The 26,285-nt window shown below is 41.5% G+C and overlaps 1 protein-coding gene across 1 annotated transcript in view; it reads right to left on the bottom strand.

Moving 5' to 3' along the window:
* The window catches only part of UBAC2 (UBA domain containing 2), a 115,202-nt gene extending 103,928 nt beyond the window's left edge, over nucleotides 1–11,274 (bottom strand). Inside the window, exon 1 of the mRNA XM_060233661.1 lies at nucleotides 10,949–11,274. Coding sequence (XP_060089644.1) covers nucleotides 10,949–10,979 — 31 coding nt within the window. The 5' untranslated portion in view covers nucleotides 10,980–11,274. The remainder of the gene's footprint in view (nucleotides 1–10,948) is intronic.
* Between the last annotated feature and the right edge of the window lie 15,011 nt (nucleotides 11,275–26,285).

Here is a 26,285-nt window from a genome sequence, read left to right as displayed (position 1 = left end):
AGCAAAATAAATTCAACTAGTACTCAGTTTTGTTAAAGGACATGTCTTCTATATTTCAAAATACTAACATGAGTGCAGGAAGCCGAGTTTGTATTAGCAAAATCAAGGAGGGATGAAGGAGAGTTACACCCCTTTTGTGCCCCTGCCTGGCCTGGATAGGAACTGCATTTTAAATGTAAACTGCATTTACATTTTACAGAACAGAGAGCTGTGATCTGCTTCACATATTTTTATGACCTCGGTATAAATAACTTAAAGTGGAGTACAACAGGTGTTCAATCAACACATACACTCACTCATATACACACAAAGATCCTTTTAGATGCCCTTTGTTTTATTGCCAAAACACGCTTTGTTTGTGTTTCCTCAAAACCAGAATCCATCTCTCTTTACTGTCAATAGGTCTGGAGGGGGGGAGGGGGGAGAGAAAATTTGAATCCAAGGAGACATATCTTCCTTCTAGAATATTTTCAGCAATGAAAGCAGGCAAGGCTCAAGTCCTCACTCACCTAATACACTTTCTCCACAGGGTCGAGTCGAGCACCTGCATAACTTTCTTCCAAGGGTATTCTGGGGCAAGTTTTTAAGTTTGGGATGGAAGAACAGTGGTACTAGAGACAATTTATTCCCCCAGTTTTATTTACATTATTCCCCCCTTTTTGTTTGGCTAACCACAATTTAAAACATAACAGAATAAAATTACACCCCCAAATACCTATCCCTTCCTTAATCAAATTTCATTACTCCTAACACTCACCTCTAGTTTTCTCCTAGCAAGAAAGAAGGAAGACCAGTAATGCATTTATGAAAGAAAAAAACTTTATTCTTTCAAAGTTTATAAATGGATATTAAAAAATGAAAAAATAATTTTGGTTTTGCCCTTCTAAAGGAACATCAGCAGTGTAACAGTATTTGTTACATGTCAGAAAAAAAACTCTTAAAAACTTACCCCTTATGTGACAATAAGCCAAATGATTGCACATATTTTAACCTGACCAACAATTGTGATCCCAACAATCACAACAAGTATTAGACAGGCCAATTTTCCTGAAAGGCCCACATACCAAAATAAACATAAAACATAAAAACGAATTTCAAATGTCTGCCCCTTTTACAAGCCATATGAAAAATTGCTGTACTTCCCAACACAGTTTATTAAATCAAGAAATACTGCAGCAGATATGATGCACTCTTAAAAACTTCAAAGACTGGCCTCGGCTGCCCTCTGCCTGTCATTAGATATATATATTTTTCCCACCAATCTAAAGGTTCCTGCCTGCTGAGAAGCCTATTCTATAACATCAAACAGTATTTCAAAGGAAGGTTCTGTTCCTGAAAACTCAAAAACATTGCAGAAGTTAAATGACAGGAGTGTCTAAATAGCCATGACTCACTGAAAGAATTTTTTAAGTTATGTACACCCCAAAGCCCATTTGAGGATCAATTTACAGATTAGTACCTTACTCAATAACATATATTGGTCAGGTTAAAATATGTGCAATCATTTGGCTTGTTGTCACATAAAATACTAATCTGTGAATTTAGGGGGAGGTATTTGTGAATTTCCTGCATTGTGCAGGGGGTCGGACTAGATGACCCTGGAGGTACCTTCCAATTCTATGAATCTATATCCAAAATCTGACAGAAGCCCCATCTCCCATTCACATTAAACTAAAATTCTGATTAACTTTAATTAAGAATGCTTTATTCCTCAAGGTAGAACTGCCTGTTTTACTTCAGAAAACAAGAGCTGTTGCACACATGCACATGCATCACTTGATTTCTCTGCACAATAGCTCAGTCAGGTAGTTTCAGACTCTGGATTTGATAGTCTTATGGGAGGTGTAGTTTAGATAGTATTAGTAACATATATGACAGGACAAACATTTGACAAACTTGCCTTATCCCATCTCACCATCTTCACAGATAAACACACATGGGGTGCATTCACATTACACTAAATAATGCGTTTTGCAACCGGATTTTTACATTGTAAGAATAGAAAAAAAAATTGCAAAACACATTATTTAGTGCAGTGTGAACGCACTCATGGTGTAACCTAACTCTATGTAGGTATATTTACTGAAGTTGCACTGCCCCCTATAGGAATCGCTACCTATAGCCTATATTTGAAGCTGCTGATGTTCTAGACCAGAGGTTCCCAAATTTGTTTGGCCTAACGCCCCCTTTTCAGAAAAAAAAGGTATGCAGCGCCCCCCTGGAAATCTACCTTCAAGAAGTGGACTAAAAGATGCAGTAACATACTTGCACACAGAGTAAACAAAGATATTGTAAAGAAGACACTCTGAAGTTAGAAATTCCAAAATTATTTTATAAAATCAACTGTAGTAACATTCCCAGACACAGAGAATTTTTGAAATTTCTTTATAATTATTATCCACCCTCCCCTTGTCAGCTCCAACTAACACAATGGGAAGGTGCCCCGCCCAGCCTCTTTCAACCTGAAAGTAGCAGGCAACGGTAAAATGGGGTGTTCTTCGTAGGCTTCCTTGGAAGCATCTGACAAGTGCAGGTAATGTTTGCCCTGCGAAGAAAAGCGGTGGTGTAACAGCACTGCCTGGGGCTCTTGGCTTGCCTGTTGGCTGGCACAATCATGCCACAAGGAAAGGGGAGTAAGGGGTGCCCAGCAGTGCCCCCTGGCAGAGTGACACCCTAGATGGTCATCTACCCACCTACTCCAATGTGCTGGCCCTACAGAAGACACTCTGACATATTTCCCACTCGCCTTACGCCACTCTCAAGCTCCTCTTCTCAGTGGGGCTTCCCTCCGATTTCACACTATCTGCCAATGGGGCTGCAGCTAGCTTTGGCTTTTTCATGCTGCAAACAGAAACCTCTAAAATCCTGTTTCTGTTTGTGGTGCGAAAAAGCGGACACTAGCTGCAGCCCTGGGGCAGATAGTGTAAAATCGGAGGGAAGCCCCACTGAGAAGAGGAACTTGAGTGTGGCGTAAGGCGAGTGGGAAATCGGTCTTTGTGTCTGGGCCATTGTGGTTAGCTGAAATCAACAGAAGCAACCACCTGGTAACCAGAGGACTGTAAGAAGCGTGACGCTCTGCAGAAAACCTTCTGCGGAGCAAACTACAAGTTGAAACTCTTTAGAGAAGTCTGTGTAATTCCACTGTCCTGACTTGAACTGTATTGCTGAGAGAGAAACAGCAAGCAAACTTGAGAAGCCGCTAGCTATAGCAAGGATTGGCTAGGATAGACTAGTAAGGTTTTTTGTTTGTCTTTCTTTTTTGTCTGTACACTTCTATTTTTTTATTCTGTCTTGTAAATAAACTGCTGCATCCTTCTTTTATTTTAATTGGAAGGAGTTCTGGTTACTAGTCTAATTGGGTGAATTCGCACTAAGTAGCAGACAAAAAGGAACCTTCTATTTTTGTTAATTGGATTTTTTCTCTAAGTTAGAAAATCTGGACCCCTCCCAGAAACATGATATTTTGACATCTCCCACCCTCTTCTCTTCTCTCTTTATGCTTCCACTGCCCCCTTATTTTTATTCACTGCCCTCCAATTGCACCCAAGGCTATTACTGCTCTCGTGGATCGTTCTAGCGCCCCCCAGGGGACAATATCACCCACTTTGGGAAACACTGTTCTAGACAGAACAGTCCACTGACTATTTCCTATCATTGTTATTAAGGCACGATTTCAAAACTATACACTATTAAACCCTCCCTTTGGCAAACTGCTAAAGAATCCAAAGTTATATCCATAATACCACTGGATAATGCACTCTCATAGCACTATAGCAAGGGTCCTCCAACATGGCACCCATGGTACTTGCCAACATCTCTCCTGGTGCCTGCCACATGTTTTTAGAAAGTGGGCAGGGTCAAGCGAGGCTTTTGGCCGGCAAGGCTTCTGGTTGGTCATTGGAGATGACTTTTTTAGATATGTACACCCCAAAGATTTTTTTTAAGTTGTTTTGACGGCAGCTGCCACTACAGCACAAGGATCTGCACTGCACGACTGAAGGTAAGCAGTGCATATGAAAGGAAATATTTTAAAACAGTATGTTAATTTTGAAAAGCATCCTGTTAAGCAAAACTACTAACTGAAATATCGAAGGGCTCCTATGAGAGTTAAGAGCGACTTAATTCCCTGACATTTTGTGAACAGCTTTGCTTCCTCTGGCAAGCATTGGTGGTTGCACCCACATAAGAACATAAGAGAGGCCATGTTAGATCAGGCCAATGGCCCATCCAGTCCAACATTCTGTGTCACACAGCGGCCAAATATATATACATATACATATATATACACACACATACACACACACACACACACACTCTGTGGCTAATAGCCACTGATGGACCTCTGCTCCATATTTTTATCTAACCTCCTCTTGAAGGTGGCTATGCTTGTGGCTGCCACCACCTCCTGTGGCAGTGAATTCCACATGTTAATCACCCTTTGGGTGAAGAAGTACTTCCTTTTATCCATTTTAACCTTTCTGCTCAGCAATTTCATGGAACGCCCACGAGTTCTTGTATTGTGAGAAAGGGAGAAAAGTATTTCTTTCTCTACTTTCTCCATCCCATGCATTATCTTGTAAACCTCTATCATGTCACTCCGCAGTCGACGTTTCTCCAAGCTAAAGAGCCCTAAGCGTTTCAACCTTTCTTCATAGGGAAAGTGCTCCAGACCTTTAATCATTCTAGTTGCCCTTTTCTGGACTTTCTCCAATGCTATAATATCCTTTTTGAGGTGCGGCGACCAGAACTGCACACAGTACTCCAAATGAGACCGCACCATCGATTTATACAGGGGCATTATGATACTGGCTGATTTGTTTTCAATTCCTTTCCTAATAATTCCCAGCATGGCGTTGGCCTTTTTTATTGCAAACGCACACTGTCTTGACATTTTCAGTGAATTATCTACCACGACCCCAAGATCTTTCTCATGGTCAGTCTCTGCCAGTTCACACCCCATCAACTTGTATTTGTAGCTGGGATTCTTGGCCCCAATGTGCACCCACCACCCTGTATCAGAATTCCAAAGGTGCTCACAGGCTCAAAAAGGCTAGGGACTACTGTAGTAAAGCAGGTCTTCACAACCAGATGGTCTTGTCCACAGCAAGTAAACCGGTAGCAAATAACTGCTATACAGTGATGACAGTGCACTATCCAAAGATGTGAGGATGAAGCCCTTATGACAGAAAATGCAAAGCAGTGTTGTCATGCCTCACATTATTTTAGAATATAATTTATATCTTTTGAATTCGTTCCCTTTAAATTTCTATCTGGTCTAAGAAGTTAAGGAAGATCAGGAGCGGCTAAACTTGAGAGCTAGTTTAGTGTGGTGGTTGAGTGTGCAGACTCTTATCTGGGAGAACCAGGTTTGATTCCCTACTCCTCCACTTGCACCTGCTGGAATGGCCTTGGGTCAGCCATAGCTCTGGCAGAGGTTGTCCTTGAAAGGGCAGCTGCTGTGAGAGTCCTCTCAGCCCAACCCACCTCACAGGGTGTCTGTTGTGGGGGAGGAAGATAAAAGAGATTGTGAGCCGCTCTGAGATTCAGCGTGGAGGGTGGGATATAAATCCAATGTCGTCGTCTACTTAATGTAAGAGCCACATAGAAAAAGTCAGATTTTGGATGGATGGAGGGATGGGTGGGTGGGTGGGTGGGTGGCTGGAAAGAAGGAAGGAAGGAGATGGGGGGAGGGAGAGGTGGAAAGAAAGCACCTTTAACTTTAAATGCATTCTCCGAGCCCCCTGCTGTCTTGGCTTGGAGAAATGATTTAAAGAGTGAAATGCCTTCTCCAAGCTGGCTAACAGTGGGGGTTTTGAGAGCCACAAAATATATGTGAAAAAGTCACACGTGGCTCCTGAGCAGTTTGGCCACCCCTGAGGAAGATTTTAGTATCTCACATTCTAAAACCAAAGGAGCTGATTAACTCTGTTCTGGCAAACAAGGCAGAACTATCTTATTCTTAGAAACCCTCTTTCCTTAGCACCTCATTTCCCTGCATTCTTAAAAATTATTTAAATCAGGGGATGAAATGACACAGCAGCTGCTAGGTAACAATTGCTGGCACTCAACTGGTCAGAGTCCATGAAACAGGTCTTATGTGGGACGTCTTATTATAAAATAAAGTTCTAGAGCCTAACCCACAATTCCACTATACCATATAGAGTGGGGCATTGTGCCTACAGCTTGATCTACCCAGCCACTGCCACACACCAGTCAAGATCCAATTGCCCAGGAAGCTCTTGAAACAGACCCTGCAAAGGTATCTGATGACACACTGTTTCTCTCCATGCTGTGGAGAGCCAGTTTGGTGTAGTGGTTAAGTGTGCGGACTCTTATGTGGGAGAACCGGGTTTGATTCCCCACTCCTCCACTTGTACCTGCTAGCATGGCCTTGGGTCAACCATAGCTCTGACAGAGGTTGTCCTTGAAAGGGCAGCTGCTGTGAGAGCCCTCTCCAACCCCACCCACCTCACAGGGTGTCTGTTGTGGGGGAGGAAGGTAAAGGAGATTATGAGCCACTCTGAGACTCTTCGGAGTGGAAGGCGGGATATAAATCCAATATCATCATCTTCTTCTTCTTCTCTGGGACTTGTTCCAGCAGCCCCAACCAATCACAGCAGTGCTAGCAGCTGCTGCATGGCAGATACACCTTAACTGCTCTGGCCCCCAAGTATGTCAAGCCAGGTCTCCATCTCCTTTGTTGGCATCAAGGAAGGGGAGGGAAAAGCTGGAGAAACTGAGAACTTTATAAAGCATATTTCAGAATTATAAATATTTTAAGCCACATTTTCCAAATAGTATTTTATAACAAATATTGACAGTTATTATACCAGTAGTCTGGAGTGTCTGTGCATTATACCAATAAGCATGAGGGGGTTTCTGGAAAAAGAGGTGTCAGAAGTCTCAAGAGGGAAATGAAGAACAAACACATGGGTGTCCCTCATGAACTTTTAAACATTTTTGGAGAATTTTGTTTCCACAGAGAGGTTCCAGAACTCCATTTCACTGTGTTCCCCCAGAAGAAAAAAGACCTGCCAATAAGGAATGTATACTCAACATTGTGGAGCAGAATTTCAAGCAAATCTGGATATTTTGTTGTTCTTGATACTTTCAAAAAGTTTCAAAAAATACTACTGCTTTGAAAGTCAATGTAAATTTATTTTTGTCTCTATGAATTCACTATTTTTTCTTATTTTTTATATACATTCCCCTTATTTATGTAATTTTGAATTTAATTGCACATCTGCACATAGAATCATAGCATTGGAAGGTACTTCCAGGGTCATCCAATCTAACCCCCTGCACAATGCCGGAAACTCAAAAATACCTCCCAAAGTTATTTTGTAACTTGCTATGCTTTTAACACCATCCTGTATAGCTGTCCTGAACTTCACCAGCAATAATCATTCGATTTTTTTTTCCTTGCACCTGTATGGTTTTACTAATTATTTATTTTAAATGCATCTTCACAATCAGAGAAAATCCAATTCAGTTTTCAGTGATAATCCTGTGCTTTTCAACTAACTGTGCAGAAATTAAGCTCTTATATGACACAGCATTTAATCTGATAAGGTTACAAGCCTGGGTCAAATACTGATCACTTAAGCAAGTTGTACAACAGAAACTATTTTGTATAAAATTATACTGGTAGACATTATTTATCTGTAAGTATGTTAAATTTCTGCTGTAGGCTGCCCTGAGCCCACTTGCCGGAAAGGGCAGGATATAAATCTAAAAAATACATAAAATATTTGTTTATTTTATTTATTTGTTAGAGCCCACTTTTCCACAAGCCATCTTCCAAAATGGCTTACATCAATAAAGGGGAAGGCCCTTCCCACAGGTTTAAAGCCAGATGCACCGGAGGGGTGGGGGGAGTAGGACAAGGATGGACACCCCATACTAAAGTAAGCAGTACTTTTAAGAATAAGACAGGCTTGCCCTTGGGGCTGATCCAGAAACTCCAACTTGTGCAAAATGCGGCAGCACAGCTGTTAACTGCACTGCCTTTATGGACAAGCAGTCAGCCAATGCTGTGCAAATTGCACTGGTTACCAATTGAGTACCAGATCTGTTTCAAGGTTCTAACATTGACATTCAAAGCCTTATGTGCCGTCTGACCAACACACCTGCGGGACCGCCTCTCCCCATATGAGCCCCGTAGACTGTTGCGATCTGCTAATAAGCATTTTTTGGCCATCCCTGGCCCAAGGGACGTCCAGCTTGCCTTGACTAGGGCCAGGCTTTTCGGCCCTGGTCCCAACCTGGTGGAATCAGCTCCCTATAGAGATCTGGGCCCTACCAGATTTACTTCCATTCCATAGGGCCTGCAAGACAGAGCTATTCCGCCAGGCTTTTGGTTGAGGCAAGAGGACGTCCTTCCATCCTACTGTTTATACCATCTATTGTCCTCCCCCACAATAGGTCGAACACTATGTCTTAATCTGTAAATTGTGCCCTCCCGCCTGTGTACATATTATTGAGTTATGTTCTTTTAATTGTATATTATTAAGCTATTGCTGTATTTTGACTGTTTTATTGCAACTGTAATCCGCCCTGAGCCCACATGGGAAAGGGCAGAATATAAATCTACCAAAGAAAATAAATAAATAAATAACTCTTGTCTCCATTTATGTCATTTAGCATTTATTTCAGCTATACTCTGACTTATGTCCCATGGAGACTCAAACTGGCTTGCCATGTTTATGGTATATGACAGGCAATCCAATCTTATTATGCCCTGCGGTAGCTGCTGGTTTGTTGTTTATATCACGGTGTTAGTTAAGAGTGGGATTTTATTAGGCATTGGTGTTATATTTATTTAAATTTATATCCCACTTTTTTCTTTATAGATGGCAGTGTTGTTTGCCCACTTGAGAACCCCATCAGCCTGTATGGTGGGATATAAACTTCAAAATAAATATCAAACCCTTGCATATTTATTGCCAAGCCATCTGTGCAAATGGCCTCTCATTGATTTGAAACCCCTGTTCCAAATCAATGCATGCTTACAGAAGTAATTGCCACTGAATTCAAGAGAGCTTTCTTCTAAGCAAGCAAGCAAGCAAGCAAGCATGTATTTGCAGCCGTCACCTATCAAAGCTTCTTGTTCAAAGGCATATGGAAGAGAGAGATTCGAGTCACTTTTGCAAACATAAGTTTGCACATAACTGTTGGAAGAAAAGTCCATTTATAGTTTTTAAAGAACTCTGTTGTGCAGGGTGTATGCCAAAGCATAACTAATGCACCCTTAAGTGATCCTTGACTGGTGAGAGACATATGGAGGAGTGATTGCCTTTGAGATTACCATCCAATATACCAGGGGTAGCCAAACTACAGCTCTGGAGCCACATATGGCTCTTTCACACATATTTTGTGGCTCTTGAAACCTCCACCGGCTTGGAGAATGCATTTAAAGTTGCTTTCTTTCCACCTCTCTTTTCCTCCTCCCTCTCCCCATATGTTTGCCTGCTTGCCAGCCTTCCTGTCTTGCAGCTCTCAAACATTTGACATTCATGTCTTGCGGCTCTCAAAGATCTGCCGTTTATTCTATATGGTTCTTATATTAAGCAAGTTTGGTCACCTCTGCAATTTACACTTCCTTGGGAATGAGTCTGAATGAATTCATTCCTGCCTTTGTTACAGCAAAAAAGCCCAAACAAAAGACACACACACACACTGTCTCTCTCTCTCTCTATATATATATACACACACACACACACACAGAGAATAGTGTGGCACCACAAACGACCAGCAGAGTTACTGTAGTATGAACCTTTGAGTAAAGTTCACTTCAACAGATGCTTTAAGTAATTCCAGAAGAGTAGCTGTGTTACTCTACTGCAGTAAAAATTAACAGGAGCTTTATGACAACCTAAACACTGACAAACATTTATTCCCACATAAAGCTTTTTGGATTACAGTCCATTCTTTACATGAACACAATGCCTCTACAATGCTTGGAGTGTTAGCCTCCTCATGAGGAAGACTTTTCATGCAGAAGATATTAAATATAAACAGCAGGATCTGGGTACCAGGAAGTATGGGTTGAAATGTAGTAATTTCAGGGGTGTAGTTTTGTTGCAGCAATAACAAACAGGAGTCTTTTGTAAATGTAAACACTGACAAAATCTTATTCCTGAATCCACTTCTATAAAATAGAGTCCTCTCCTTCAGACAGGCAGAACTTTAATTTGGGCATTGGAAAAATCAAGAAGCCATAAACAAACGAAGCACTGAGTGAAATGAAGTTATGTGTCATTCAAATCTAACCAAGAAAATACAGAGACCACTAAGGCAGTTAACACCTGTAATAGGTGGGGAGCAGTGTTCCCTGAAAGCTGAGTTAGCATGAGCTAGCTCACAGATTTTTAGCCTCCAGCTCACACATTTTTGTCTTAGCTCAGGAAGGATGACCCCAGAACACACTACTTTATGCAGTAGCTCACAAAGTAGAATTTTTGCTCACAAGACTCTGCCGCTTAGAGGAAACACTGGTGGGGGGGGCAGGTTTTGCTAACACCTATAGTAAGCAAAATAACACAATAGTCCTCCTGACTGACCGAATCCCCAAATGCTTGAAATATTAGCCTCAAATGCACGGGAGATGGGGAAAGAACCTGAAAACTAAAAAACTCTTACTCCCGAGTCAGCAACGAGCCAACGACTATAAAAGTGCCGAGGCTTGCATGAGGATCAAATATTTATTTTAAGGTGGGAAAGGGCACTGGGAAAGAAAAGGACGGAAGGGGAGGAGACTCCACGCCTGGCTTCATAACATTTGCAAAACCAGATCAAGAAGGGAAAGGAAGAGCTCTCTCTTCCCATCATTTCAGCACTTCCAGCCTCTTCCTCGCAGCACCGCCCCTCCCTCAAGCTCCCTGTGTGAGTCTGTAAATGGGGAGCAGAAAGAAAACTGCGGAAGGGGGAGGGGGACCTCGGTACTTACACAGCCCACTGGAGCCGGTGCTGGTGAACATGTTCCCGCAGCGGGAAGCGAGGAGGACCAGGGGAGAGGCCGCACCTCAGCAGCGACCTCCTTCACTCCCCCCAGTCGGGGGGAGCCGTGGCTGCTCCGGTGAGTCCTCTTGAAGAGGGAGGCCCCGGCAGCGGCCTAGCCCAGGAGCAGAGCGTTAAGGCGGCCTGGATGGGTCAGAGCCGACCGGGACCGGCAAGGGCCGGGAGGCCCCACATAGCGCCCTCTGCTGGAATCGCCGCCTCTTCCTTGTCCTCCTCCCTGCAGGAACGGCTTGGGACGCCGGACGCTGCAACAGCGATCCTCAGGGGCGGGCTGTTCTTTCATGCACACAGGCCCGCATCCGCTTTGTGGAGTTTGCATTCCGACGTAGGAGGCTGCGAGTCGGAGGAAGCGAGTTTAGGGGAACTTACTTAACGCTAAGCGACTACGGGTTGGAAGGGATTGCAGCCTCCGTGTAAGGCACGGGTCTTCAGAACCTCTGCTACGAGACTCTTCTGATTAATTTGGGGTATTCGTGCTGCTGCATGCATCCGTACGTGACGAAAAAGTTACTGTCACGCAGATTGTAGAGATGAAAAGGCTTGAGGGGCAGGACGGAGGAGGGAATGCAGGGGGGGGGGTTGTTTTGTGAGGACTTTTTAAAAGGGGGAAATGGAATTATTTGAGAGCATGGAACACAGCTATTAAATATACCGGTGAAATGCTTCTTTCTTTAAGACAAAGATTTAGAACGGGTGTCAAGCTCATTTGTTATGAGGGCCGGATCTGACATAAATGAGACCTTGTCGGGCCAGGCCATGCGTATCATAAAATGTAATGCCAGGTAGCGGACATATAAACTTTATAAAGGGCACAGACACACAATTATTTTTTTTTACCTAAAATAAAACATGCTCAAAATATTAGCATGCTTGCAATATTTTGTTTTACAGTCTCTGATAAATGTCACCTCTTGCTATGAATTATTGCATCAAAAACTGCAGACAATGTCTGTACTGTATCAGTCTTGAATATGTGCTGTTCAGGTGTGCACATTTGTAAGTTGCAAACCTACTTTTGATTCATTGACATTCATTACAGACATCTCGTGGTCAATGCTTTGATCCTAAGACCCAGAGCAACATGAAGCAGTTGGGCATTGTGAACTTTTGTACAGAAGTTGCTTCATGTACTAGTCAAGAACATGTGAAGGTACCATAGCACAGACTAAGTTTGTCTACAAAACTATCATTTTTTCCCAGAAAAAAAAATACAACTCCCCCCCCCCCAAAAAAAAAAACAACTACAAGAACAGAGAGACAGTCATGTACGGTGGTCAGTGTCAGGCTACTATTGTCTGGGAAGTCTAAATTCAAGACCCCCAATCAAAGGAAAATGTGAAAGAAAAATTAAAGAAAATCTGCTGGGTAAACCTGGGGTGGAACACACTATCAGCCTAATGTTGATATTTCTCTTCTAAATAGTTCATATGCTTTCCTATTGAGAAAGACTGGAGGGCGTGAGTACAGTGAAAAAGAGGAGGGGAACCCAGTTACAACCATAACAAGCCCAACAAAACTCACACTCACTATCTCTCTGTAGCAAGGCAAAATGTTCATACCTTCACTAAAACGTTGCTAGTCTTAAAAGTACTCTTTCAAGTTCTCCTGATGGTGGGGACTGGCAAAGGAAGCTCTGGCTCTTTCTTTCCTTTCCTGGGGCACGAGGAGGGGGAGGAGCCTCAGCCATTTATTAGAAGGAAGAGAGGCTTGTCTCAGTAGCTCTGCAGAGTGATTAATTGAACCTGGCAAACTTAGTCACCCAGCAGAGCTATAGAGCCAAGTTCCCTCATTGGCAGAGGCTGCTCCTCCCTCCTCCTCCCTTTGGGGAAAGGGAGGGGGGAGAGGGAAAGGCTGCTCTGGCTTATCTGGGAAGAAACACAAAATGGCCTGCCGGCCACATGTTTGATGCCCCTGATTTAGAATGTGTTGTGTGGTTCAGTCGTAAGAGGACCAGTTTGCTGTAGTGGTTAAGTGTGTGGACTCTAATCTGGAAGAACTGGGTTTGATTCCCTACTCCTCCACTTGCAGCTACTGCAATGGCCTTGGGTTAGCCATAGCTCTTGCAGGAGTTGTCCTTGAAAGGGCAGCTGCTGTGAGAGCCCTCTCAGCCCCACCCACCTCACATGGTGTCTGTTGTGGGGAAAGAAGATATAGGAGATTGTAAGCTGCTCTGAGTCTCTGATTCAGAGAGAAGGGCGGTGTATAAATCTGCAGTCATCTTCTTAATACATCTGCTTTGCATGAAGAAGATGCTGGGTTTGTTCCCTGGCGTTTTCAGTGGAAAGGATTTGGTAACTAGTGATGTGAAAGACCTCTGCTTAATAGTGAGTCAACAATATTAAAGAAGAGCTAGTTTTATTCCCACTCTTCACTACCTGAAGGAGTCTTGGAGTGGTTTCCAATCCCTTTCCCTTCCCCGCAATAGACTCTCTGTGATATAGGTAAGGCTGAGGGAGCTTTTTTCAGAACTCTTAAGAGAACAGTTCTGAGAAAACTTGTGACTGACCCAAGATCACACCAGCAGCTGCACGTGAAGGAGTAAAAACTCTTATTTTTCCTGCCTCTCAGATGACAGAAACTAAGATATGCATGCTAAAGGTATAGCAATTTCCTCTGAAATATTGGGTATATTCACAAGTTTTTATGTTTAGGAAAAAGAGTCACTATGCATACTCTGTACCTCTGATTTACAGCCCTATCCCATGTATGTATCTTCAGAAATATGTTCCACTGATTTCAAATAAGTGTACATTTTCTGCAGCCTTGTTGTCTTTACCCCCACACACACACACACACACAAAGTAAGCATGCTTTGTCATTTTTTTTAATGTAGGTGAAAATAGGGGTTATAATCTATTAGAAAATGTCAATCTGTGTATGTGTTTAAAGTGCCATTGAGTTGCAGCTGTCTTGTGGTGATGCCATAGGGGTTTCAAGGCAAGAGATGAACAGAGGTGGTTTGCCATTGCCTGCCTCTAAGTAGTGACCCAGGACTTCCTTTCTGTGGTCTTCCATCCAAATACTTACCAGGGTGGACCCTTTTATCTTCTAAGATCTGGCAATGTTTGGCTACTTGGGCCATCCAGGAAAGGTATATCTTGTGAGTTTAGTGGAATCTGTTATTCAGCGTTATTGGTTTCAGGGCTTCTTCTTCTTTCTTTTTTTTTTAAGAAAAAGCTCAGCAGGAACTCATTTGCATATTAGGCCATACCCCCTTACATCGACATTGTTTCACACTGCTTTTTTGTAGAAAACAACAGAAACTCATTTGCGTATTAGGACACACCTCCTGATGTCAAGCCAGCCGGAACTGTGCTGTGCATTTCTGCTCAAAAAAACCCGATTGGTTTTAATTGAATATGTTGTAATGTTTTTTATTTTTTTATTCTGTTGTATCCCACTCTCAGGGGAGGGTGGGATAGAAATATGACAAAATAAAATATGACTGCAGAGTATGAATTCTGGCTTAAGGGGAACTACAGAAAGGTTGTCACCTTGTCTACATAGTATATGCTTCAGTACAGAGGCCTGCTTTATACCCACAAGAATTGTTGCTTTTATACCTGGCTTCCAGAGGCTGAATTACTAGGCTTAAATATCACTTCAAGTCTGCCATGAACTTACTTGACGGTCTAGACAATGCATGTTCCAGTTAATACAAGAAGTGGGAAGAAATAGTCCTCAGTAGAGCAAAGGACAGGGCAGGACCCCTAGGCACATTTCTTCACACTTCCATGATGTATCCTTGGAAGTCCCTTTGAGTCCTGTGGGGTTTACTTCCAAGTAATCAGGGCTCACTGGAAAAGACTATAATGCTAAGAAAAGTTGAAGTGAGCAGGAAAAGAGGAAAACTCAACGAGATGAATTGTCTCAAAGGAATCCATGGCCCTCAGTTTGCAAAACCTGAGCAAGGCTGCTAGTGGTAGGATGTTTTTAGAGGTCTGTAATGGACAGTTAATGGTTAATATATTAGCCTGGTTTGAGGACCTTGGTGGGATTCAAATGGATTCTACAGTTGTGAGTGAGAGAGTGGCACTTAAAAGTGGAGCGAGCACGGTAAAGTTCAGTTAAGCAGAGTGAAAGACTGGGAGAGAATCCTGACTAGGGAAGTGTAACAACTGGCCCTTCCCCGAGGGAAATAGCTTCTAGTAAAGGTGGGGAAGGGGGTGATCCCTAACAAGAGGTTAAGAAGTAGAACTGGAATTTGTGTGAATGTATTATTTTTGGGACACCTATGCTTGTTTATTTAAGTCGTGGCTGCTGAAAAATCTCTCCAGAGTTTTAAGAAACAGTCTGTATAACAAAACAGCTACTTGATTGTGACAAACTATTGTTTATATTTATATGAAGTTACCTCATTCCTGTTGTCTGTTCACCTTCTAAGTCCTAAACCTGATACCTACCTAACCATTGCCCATCAGACAAAGACAAAGGAAGGATTTTAGTCCCTCAGTTCCCTAGGCTGGGCCAGCATGTATCCACATACATTTAAATAAATGGGTAGAGCAGACAGAGAAACAAGATGAAAAAGGGACTGTCCAGCCAAGAAAAAAATCAAAGCGGGAAGAGGGGAATCATGTCAATAAAGCACAGGATTGCTGGAGGTCAAGAGTGACTTGACCAGTGTTCCCTCTAAGCAGAGTTAGTGTGAGCTAGCTCACAGTTCTTTAGCCTCCAGATCACATATTTTGGCTTAGCTCAGGAAAAATCACCCCAGAGCAAACTAATTTATGCAGCAGCTCACAACTTTAATGCCAGTAACTCACAAAGTAGAATTTTTGTTCACAAGACTTCACAGCTTAAAAGGAGCATTGGACTTAATGGTGTGCTTGTTAAGTACGGTCAAGGATGTCTGGTTTAAATGGAACTAAGTGTGGGTGAAGATAAGAGTTGCCTCTAAGAAAATATATTTGATCCTGTGGCAAGCGAAAGGAAAGCAATCCTAAATGTTAGTCAAATTATTTGTTGCCTCTTGTGAATAATGTCCTTGGCTGCTGACAGCCACATCAAAACAATTCCGTTTTCCAGTGACATAATCATCTGGCAGTTTTATGGCAGGGCTGCAGATGTTCATGAATAAGCTGTTCAGAGGCATTCAGGAAGCAAAAGCTGGTACTTCTCAGTACAACAAACCCGAATGAAGTTCCAGTGTGTTCTTTTGCCGTGATTCTGACACATCTAATTGAAGTGGGGAGGATCCTGCCCCATTGCTTGTGACAACTGACAGAAACAACTGGGATGTTTTTCATTTTTCAGAGATGGCTGAATCTGGAGGTTAGAATTAATGTCTGTTATTAAAGGTGTTCAGCCCAATGACATTATAATCACATGAATTTTTCTATTGTGACATCTATGGTTGTGCCTGCTGTGGTCTTTGAATCATCTGAAGTGGCATTTTGGGAGTCTTTCCAGGTTTCCACTCGTTTATAGACCAGGTGCTTATTAACAAGTTAACATCTCGAAGTTGCTATATATAATATCAAGATGTTAACAAATATCTGATAAATAAATATCTAACATGGATTAGATTATATATTATTATTAACAAATAAATAATATTATGTTCCCAGTTCTTCTTGAAGGGGTAGAAAAAAAAACAGAGAAGAGTTCCAACCTAGCCTTCAGTCTGGCATACATATTTTCAATGTGGAGGGATTTTATTTGATGCAAAAGCCATCTATTTGACCAAGGTCATTCTCCAAGAACAATTTGAAGGCCAGTACAGACACAGATTAACAGCTCAATGTTATTTCCTTAAAACCAAAAAGAGCTTGGTCAAAAAGAGTCAGGGGGCAATTGTCCCTCCCTTAAGAACTGAACTGTTTTTTAACTTTCAGACATGTCCACAGCTGGAGTTAGAACACTGCTATAAAATGTGCAGGCTCTTACTAAAAGACCAAGATTTTTTTTCATTCGGAAATGTGACAGATGGGCCTTGACAAATATGGGATAGGAAGAAGGTTTCCTGTATCTTTAATCTTCTGCTGTGACATATGGCAATGTGACATGGTTTAATCTGTTGTGGCACTGAGATTTAAACACACAAGATGTTGGTTTAGTTTAAGGAGATTGGTAACATGCCCTTCAAGTCCTTTTTATATAATGCTCGTATGAATTGCCTCTTTGAAATTTCAGGATTGTAGCTACTTGAGTCACTGAGCAATCCTAAGCAAGCCTACGCTGAATCTACTACAGTCTATTCAATGGGACTTACTCCCAGGAAAGTGTCTTTAGGATTTCACTGTTCTTCTGGAAGATCGCTATTGACTTTGGAGGCTATTCTGGAATTAGTTTATAGCAGTGATCCATCCCCAATGTGATGTCCACAGGTCTGCTATGATGTTGGCAGGGGTTTTCCTTTGACAAAATATCCCTTCTATAAAGTTGAGTCTGTTCTAGATTTCCTCCACTTTATTGGAGTGGAAGGTGCTTCAGAAGAATGCTTTGTTTCTGTACACAGTGCCCATTCAGAAACGTTTCCCTCTAGCATAGATGATGATTAGTAAGTTGCAGCTTCCCAGTATTATATGCTCATTGGCCTTAAGTACTCTGTGGTAGCCATTTTGTGGTGGCACTCACTTCTTGTCCTTAAAAGTTTTCTGGACTGCAGCCTTAAAAATGTGAATGTCAATAACTCTTTAATAAGCATCTGACAGAATTTGTGTTTCATTTTACTAATTATACATGAGAAAGGTTAATTATGCTGAGTTTTTTGACAAGTCTCCTGCAGAAACCTATAAAAAGAGTAACTTACGGACACAATATTAATGTCGGCTCCCCAGGAATGTTTCAGGTCTGGAAAATGATGCTGGTAATGAAGCTTAATCCTCCTCTCCCCATAGTCTCCGGTGCAAACTGGGCCTGTTTGTTATTTTAAAAATCACTTGGAGTTCCAAACATGGGAGAGAAGACTCCTTATTTCGCTGAAAGGAGGCCTTTCATCTTATTTGAGCCTAGGTACATTTGCTTATGTCAATTTCTGATTACCATTGTGCCTCCCATTCCTCCTCTGCCTCTGTTTAATTGGTCCTCCTTGGGACAAGGCTTGTCGTTCTTGTTTAGGCTCTGAAGCACAGAGTACATTGATAGTATATACCGTAAATGCTGTCTTAGCACACCTCTTGGCATCCACATATTTTCAGGAATAAAAAGAGAGAAGCTTTGCTCTTCCAACTTTTAGAAAAAGATGATTATATTGGATTTATACCCCATCCTTCACTCTGAGTCTCAGAGCGGCTTACTATCTCCTTTACCTCCCCCCACCCACAACAGACACCCTGTGACGTAGGTGGGGCTGAGAGAGCTCTTACAGCAGCTGCCCTTTCAAGGACAACTCTTGCAAGAGCTATGGCTGACCCAAGGCCATTCCAGCGGTTGCAAGTGGAAGAGTGGGAAATCAAACCCAGTTCTCCCAGATAAGAGTTTGCATGCTTAACCACTACACCAAACTGGGTAGTCTATTAAAATACATGCCTGTCTATCTGTGGTTTCTTAAGGAAGTGTTATCAGTGGATTTCATGTTCATGCAGATAAGGTTCATATATTGTAAAATGCTTGTTCTGATCAGACTGATGCCCTATTTCATTATAGGTTAGAACTGACATCAAAATATTTAACATTTGCAAAATGGCCCAGATTAAAATATTCTAAATAAATGCCCCAATTAGAGAATTCATCAGTATGACCCACTTTTAAAATACATAATGCGGCATACTTTCTAATATTTCTGCTGCTGAAGCATGAGAATATATTTTTCTCTCGTTAGAGATATTGGATACCACTAATCTACTGCCTGACCTAAGTGCCAAATTACCAGTCGCAGCTTTTAGGGTATTGAAACTTAAATGATGTATAAAGGAATGCATGTTGTTCAGTGTTTGGTGTCTACCGAAATATAGTCTTGCAGTCCGTTCTGATGGACCTTACATCCCAGAAGAACATCCCACTGAGTTATTTGCTGATGAAAACAAGAATGCTCTGATGCTTTAGACTAGAGTTGTTTTCTTCAATGCCATCTCAGTGCAGAAAGTAGCTTGTTGAAAAGCAGCTTATTATTTAAACTCTTCACCATCTGTCTTCAAATCTTGAGGTAAGATGACCAGCTTTACCAGAAATAAATAACACAGAAGCACCATCATCTTTTTTTGGGGGGGGGACACAGCTCAATTGCAGTTTTTAGGGTTGAATCCAATAATAAATAGGAACCCAAACTCAACCAGATTGGGATTACACTTGATTATTTAGTTTTATGAGACAAATCCCATATATTCAAATCTATTAAGCAATGCGTTATAGATATCGGAATAACAAAAACTCCAACCAGCCCAACCCTATACTAGTTTACCCACAAGACTTGGTCTTATTAATTACTTGGTTAGGATGGCCTGATATCTCCACACTCTTTATGTCTCTCCACAGCATAGAGCCTTTTTGTTGGCTAGGGTAAATGCAATCCCATCTAAGATGCTTTCTGACAGATAGCTCCAGATCCTGAGACAGGATCGTCTATGTCCCTGTAGTCTTTGGACACAATTGATCACACAATCTGGGACTGTCCTTTTTAATGAGAGCCTTAGGAAAAGGCTACTTTCTAATTTAATATAGTCTAAAAGTAAATTGACGAATAATCTCAAATGTCAGTTTCTTTTGAATGATCTGATTCCTGAAATTACTGAAGCAGTTGCTAAATTTCTTGTGGAAGACCGTAAAGAGAATTCCGCATAGTGTTGTTTTTGTTCCTGTATGAAATTTTATATTTGATGGACTCTGTATTTATTGCTCTGATTATTGTCTATTCTGTGATTATTGATATGCCAATAAAGGTATATGATGATGATGAATAGGAACCATTCAAGCTGAAGATGCAGATACATGCTCGCCAATAGTAGCCCTGCATGGCATTGCACTGAAAGTCTGTAGGCTGTAATAATTCTGTACTGCCTTCACCTCGCGTTGTACCTTAACTATTCTCTCTTTAATAAACAGATTTCGCAAAAATGTTGTGTAAGTTTGCATATCCTCTTTCAAAGGAAAATGACTTGGAAATAGCCTTTGTGAACAACTCCTTGCGCAAAAAAAAAGGAAAGAAGCCAATGGTTTAATAAATAGTTGCAAATAATATTTTGGATGACATTCTAGTTCTGCGGGGCAACATAGAGCACATGGACTGCATGCAACCTACAAGGGTTATGCCCTGTGGCTCACAGTCCTAGAACCCACCCACCCCAATCCCCCCCAAACTGCTAACTAGGAGGCATGCCTTTGTTTTGCTGAGAGGTACCAATTTTCTTCTGAAATCGGTACCTGTCAGCAGAGCTTGTGAGAAGTTTCCCCTCTGGTGAAAACACACATGTACACACAAACATGAAGTAATCTTATACTAAATCAGACCATTAGTCAGTCCAACTTAGTATTGTCTTCTCAGACTGGCAGAATTTTCCTGATGGTGATGGAGAGGCGGGGTGCTGATCTGAACAGTTGTGAGGCCAGGTAATGGTGCAAGTGTAGCCCACTTGGTTCTAGTCAACATCCTTTATGTCCCAGCCTGTTATGCAGCTTGTTAGCTGTCTCCTTGAATTGTCACGAGTCTTTTCGTGATTTTGTTCCATGTAAGAATGAGTTGCCTAATTTTACTGCAAAATGAGTTGCCTGATTCTGCTGCATAATGAAACTCAACAAAAGGGGTAATGCATGTGAGGAGTAAGGTGCTATTTCACTTTACATTGACAGTAAACTATCTTTTTCTGCTTCTCTTCTTGGTGCAATTAAAGCTACTCTCTGCATTCATTTTTCTCAGGAAGGCCAGTTTGTTCCAGCAGCCATAAAGTTTTTACACAATAAAATTGTTTCACATTTACTGTTCAGTGTACAACTATTGACATGCCTTTACAAATAGTATGGAGAGGCTGCAATCTAGTTTTGAGGTCCCTTTTGGTGTTCCTAGATGCGTACTAATGGCTGTGTTTCTACTGGAGACTGGTGTGCCTTACCTGGTGTCTACAGGATGGACTGTGGCTAAGCTGCCAACCTCCAGATGAGGCCTGGAGATCTTCTGGAATAAAAACTGATTTCCAGACCACAGGGATTAGTTCCCCTAGAGAAAATGGCTGCTCTGGAGAGTGGACCCTATGGCTTTATACTGTGCTGATGTCCCTTCTTTTCCCCCAAGCCATACCTTCCTCAGGCTCTACACCCCAAATCTCCATGAATTTCTCAACCCAGCGCTGGCAACCTTAACTATGGCAGTAAAATTTTGTTTGAGGATTCTGTTTGGGGAAGCCCAAACTAAGTTATTGATTGCACTTGTTAATTATTATTTTTAAAAATGGCTGCCTAGATAATAAAAGCCTTATTTGATCCAACAGCTTGAATTGCCTGGCTGTCAAAAAGCCATTTTTAACATAGTAGAGAGATGTAATGATGTGAACAGCTAGAAGGTCATGCTCTCCATGGTCCTATGGATGGATCTAAAATTGTTGATCTAAATATCATATTTTGTATACTATCCCTAGATATCAACTGGTTTTTACTAAGATGTAATGCCTTTACTGTAAACTCTGTTGGAGGGCAGTTTTAAGTAAATTTCTCCCTCTGGAAGGATAGGTTTTTGTGGGAATAATGTTGTATAATCTGTTCCATGTGCATTATGTTGCAGTCTTCATTCTACTGCAGTTTAATTTGCCAGTCCCTCTGGATTTTTAAACTCTTTGGTAGATCATCTGAATCTGTGGTTTCATATTTGATTTTTGGTATAAATGAAACGATTATATCATCAGTAGCAAAATTCTTATCTGTTACAGTTAGAATGCAGTTAAAGAGTCATATATATGGAAGATGCTCTTATGTTGCTTATATTAAGATGTATGATGTTTGTGTTATGGTAATTGGAATGAACTGAAATAAACTGAATTGCTTTTCTTCTTGCCTTCATTCTATGCCACAAGAGGGAGATATATGTTAACTGCTTCAGAATGAGTTTCCTGCTTAATTCTTAGAAACTGTTATGCTGTCCTTTGAAATTAAAAGTTTTGTCCCGTAGTTTAAAAAAATGACATATTTCCCAAGACTCATGGTCCTGATGTCCTTAGCAGAAGAATTTGCTGTGTATGACTCTATAGTAATGGTTCCATAGTGGTTTGCAGCAAATAGCAATTAGAAATTGTTAAACCATCATAATGACCAATGTAAGCAGCAGCAGCACAACAATCAGCAACAAAATGGCTTACGTTTCACAGCCTTACATCATAAAAGCTCTGTGGGAACCATCTGCTTTTGAAAGGAGCCAAGCAGAAGGGACAGATGAACATCATGGGCGAATGATTTCCTTAATATCAAAAAGGCCCAGTTTCTTGTGCAGAAGTCTCCAATCTTTTTTGAGCCTATGGGTATCTTTGGAATTCTGATACAGTGTGGTGAGCACAGCCGCAAAATGGCTAACATAGGAGGTGGAGCCAGCCACAGCTTTCCTTCAGATACACAGTGAAGATTCTTATGTTCTACTTTTAAAAAATCTGCACAGCCAGTCAGATATTCAATGGCCCTTGAAAAGCCTTGTTAGGCAAAAAATGTAACTGGGCCCACCCATTTTCTCAACCACTTGGCAGGCTTCGGGAAAGGTTCTGGTGGGTGCCGTGCCACTCACAGGCACCATTTGGGAATTTCTGTTCTAGTGAAACAAGGATTTGTTGGTAGATCTCAAGAGTAGGTGGGTTCTCATGGGAGCAGATGTTCCTTCAGGTACTTTGGACCTAACTTTCAGCTTTAAAGTTTTTTTTTTTAAAAACCAACAACTTGAATTGTGCTCAAAAAATACAAAATTGACCAATGTGTTAACCATAGATCAACAGTGTTATATGCTTCTTCCTGCTTAAACCTGATTACAGGAGACAATGTTTTGAACCAGCTGAACTTTCCAGACAGTGACGTGCATTAAATAGTCCTGTTTAGATCTTATCCAGAATGCCAGTTAAGAAACAGCTTAGAAACATGGAGAAAGTAGGCTGGTTTAGTCTACTCCTAAGCACTGTCTTTCACTTTCTGCTCTGCAATGGCAGGTCTAACTTCTGACGGATGTCCTTGAAGACACAGGTTGCTGAATTGGAAAGCAAACAAAGAAGTAAGGATGGAGTCAGCTGGCCTACTCCCTCCTGTTTATTGCAGCCCCAATGATTTGCCCTTTTGTTTCTTGGGCTCCACGGAACATTCAGTGACCTCACCATGAATGCAAGCTTACCCTTCTGACTTGTATGTGTTGGTTCTAGGTCACTGGATGTCATAAAGAGGCTAGGGGAAGGCCTTAGGTGGACTTGTCAACACTTGGCTTGTTGCTGTGTGCTGGCCCAATGGGAGGCCTTACATTATACCCTCTGCATAGAGACATCAGGATCACACTCGTATTGTTGATTGGATCTGGATTTTCAGTAATTTTAAAGATGTGTGACAGCAAGCTGAAAAATCAGTGTGGGTTGTACACCACATAGCTGGATTTATACACTCAGCATGGGGAAAAGTGATAAGTGTAGATTACATCATGTGCATTTTATTAAGTCTTGTACTACAGCTCTTTGTGATGGATGTGGGTGGAATTCATTTCTGAACTTTGTACAGCTCTGCCTCATCTCTACATTCTTACCCTTTTTCAGTATACCAACTTAAACCAATCCCTGCATTTCTCCTTTGGCGCTATGATGTTGAATAGGTACTAATGACAATATTTCCAATTGTCTTGTTTTTAAAGAATACCAGTTTTGAATAAAATTGCTGTTGTTCACTTTATGCATTAACAAATCTGGGTGTGTCACCAGACTCTGAGCTCTATGACAGATGTACCAACAAGATAACAAGTTTATACATGTAGAGAACCACAGAAGTGATGTGCTAAAGTTGCCCTTGTAGTTTCCCCCCCCACAAAAAAAACATCTTTCAAATAAAGTCAGTGTGAAAATTACAAAGAATTCATCATTGCACCTGTGTGCATGCAGATACCAAAAGCTGGTCATTTTTAGCCTGAATTCATATGTTCCACTTAAAGTGCTTTCCAGCCTTTCCCCCACTGCAGTGCACACCCACGAGAAGCAAAAAAGCCAGTTTGACTTAATGCGCTTATACTGGATTTCCAAATTGATTGAGGACCATGCTGAAAAGTCATTGTACAATATTGTTTATTTTCATGCTTTACAATGCACATAAGATTAAATACATAATTTGACGAGCTGAGGAGTTGGCTAGTGTCTTGACCTGCTGGAGAAATGCCACTGAGTAGGCTGAGTATTAATTTGTCATGTCTGTCAAAAGTGTTGGTAGTTTTCGCACTATAAGGGGCAACACCCTGGGTTTGTTTCACCACAGTCAGATGTTGCAAGACTGCTTCACCCGTATGGAATGAGTTGCTTCCCTCATATTTAAGGAGGCAACAGGTGTTCCATACATGGTCTCTATAATTTGAATGACTAGGTTTTGTCTAACTTGAGAATCGTGAGAAAATGATGTGGAAAGGAGGGATTATTAAAGGTGTGTTTATGATCATAAACTTAGACATAGATTCCTTATGCAAACTAGATTAAGAACTCAGAAGGTCAGATCATATGTATAATGTTTGTTTGTAGCCTCCATTTAGTGGGTGTAACATGTGAACCACCCTTATTAGTGGAAGCTTCCTCAGTGGTGACTTTGTAAAAACAAAACACAAATTTTGGGGCAACTTAAAGACCAAACAAGTTTTTAATTCTAGCTTCTCTCAGCCCTCCTGCAGGAGCAAGATTCACTCCTCTGCCTATGCTGCCACTCTTGTTCCCTTTCTAAATATGGGAGGTGTCCAGCCTTTTGCTGGAGGAAGTTCCTGCAGCTTAAAAGGCTCTTCCGTTGGAAGAAGAGCCATTTAAACTGGAGATAAGAGGCTCCTGTTCTTAGACAGGAAGAAGGTTTCAAACTTGGCTTACTGGAGTGGTAGGATACAACTATTTGGTTGCCTCCCTAGAGAGCTTAAAGCATTCCCATTAAGATGTTAATTACTTCAGCTATGCCTCTGTAACTTCCTGTAGTATTTGCTTATCTCAGTTCATCCTGCACTGGATTTTATAATTTTTGCTAATCTAACAAGCATTGGGAATATCAAGTTAACCAACAGAGATTTTGGTTAGGATTATCAGACCCCTCGCCCCCATGAGTGGGGGATGGAGGGTGGGGTTGCCAGATCCAGTTTGAGAAATTCCTGAGGATTTGGGTATGGAGCCTGGGGAGGCCAGGGACCTCAGTAGGGTACAATTCCATACAGTCTACCCTCCGATGCATCCATTTTCTCCAGAGGAACTGGTGTCTGTGGTCTGGCGATCGGTTGTGATTCTGGGAGATCTCCAAGCCTCACCTAGAGGCTGGAATCCCTAATTACAGTACAGTCTCATCTAGGCAAGAAACTATTATTTTTATAAGCAAAATGAACACATGTAAACTACTGTTAGACTAGGGAAGAAATTGCAGCATACTGTAAAGGAAGTTGGACACAGGAAATTTAGCAGTCATACATCAATAAACAGGTATCATACACAGAAGGTTTACTGGGCCTAGCTTCAAAATTTCCCCCTCTTGCTGTAAACCTTAGACCTCCTCCCCTTTATACTGTTCCTTGAAGTCCCTTATCCTACAGAAACAGTATTTCAGAAGCACTTTGGGCACCAGTGAACAAGAAGAAGCAAGGAAGTTGTGTTCTACTTGTGGAAATACCTTTTATTGGTGGAAATTACTGTTGGATCTAAGCAAAGGTTGTGAAGCCATGCAACTACACTTAGAATGGCAATTTAAAGGAAAAAATATAAAATAAAACAATTTCTATAGCCAAAGTTGATTTATCACAATCCCTGTATTTTCTAATTTACACAACATTTTTCATTCACATCAAACATTAGAACATATCACGTTTTTGTCTAATGTAATAGAACCTTTCTTCATAGAATCATAGAGTTGGAAGGGACCCCCAGGGTCATCTATTCCACATTCTAAACTGTATTCTTTTACATGTGAGAACCCATTTCTGGTATATAGGAAGAGAGAGGGGTCAGTATCTCCAGGGCTTTTTTTGAGCAGGAACACACAGGAACGTAGTTTCGGCTGGCTTGGCATCAGGGTGTGTGGCCAAAAATGCAAATAAGTCCTTGGTGGGCTTTTTCTACAAAAAGCCCTGTGTAAAACCATGGTGATGTCAGGGAGTGTGGCCTAATATGCAAATAAGTTCCTGCTGGGCTTTTCCTACAAAGAAAGCCCTGAGTATCTCC

This window comes from Heteronotia binoei, chromosome 3 (assembly GCF_032191835.1).
Source record: "Heteronotia binoei isolate CCM8104 ecotype False Entrance Well chromosome 3, APGP_CSIRO_Hbin_v1, whole genome shotgun sequence".
In the NCBI taxonomy this organism is placed as follows: Eukaryota; Metazoa; Chordata; class Lepidosauria; order Squamata; family Gekkonidae; genus Heteronotia; species Heteronotia binoei.
This window is presented reverse-complemented; position numbering and strand designations above follow the sequence as displayed.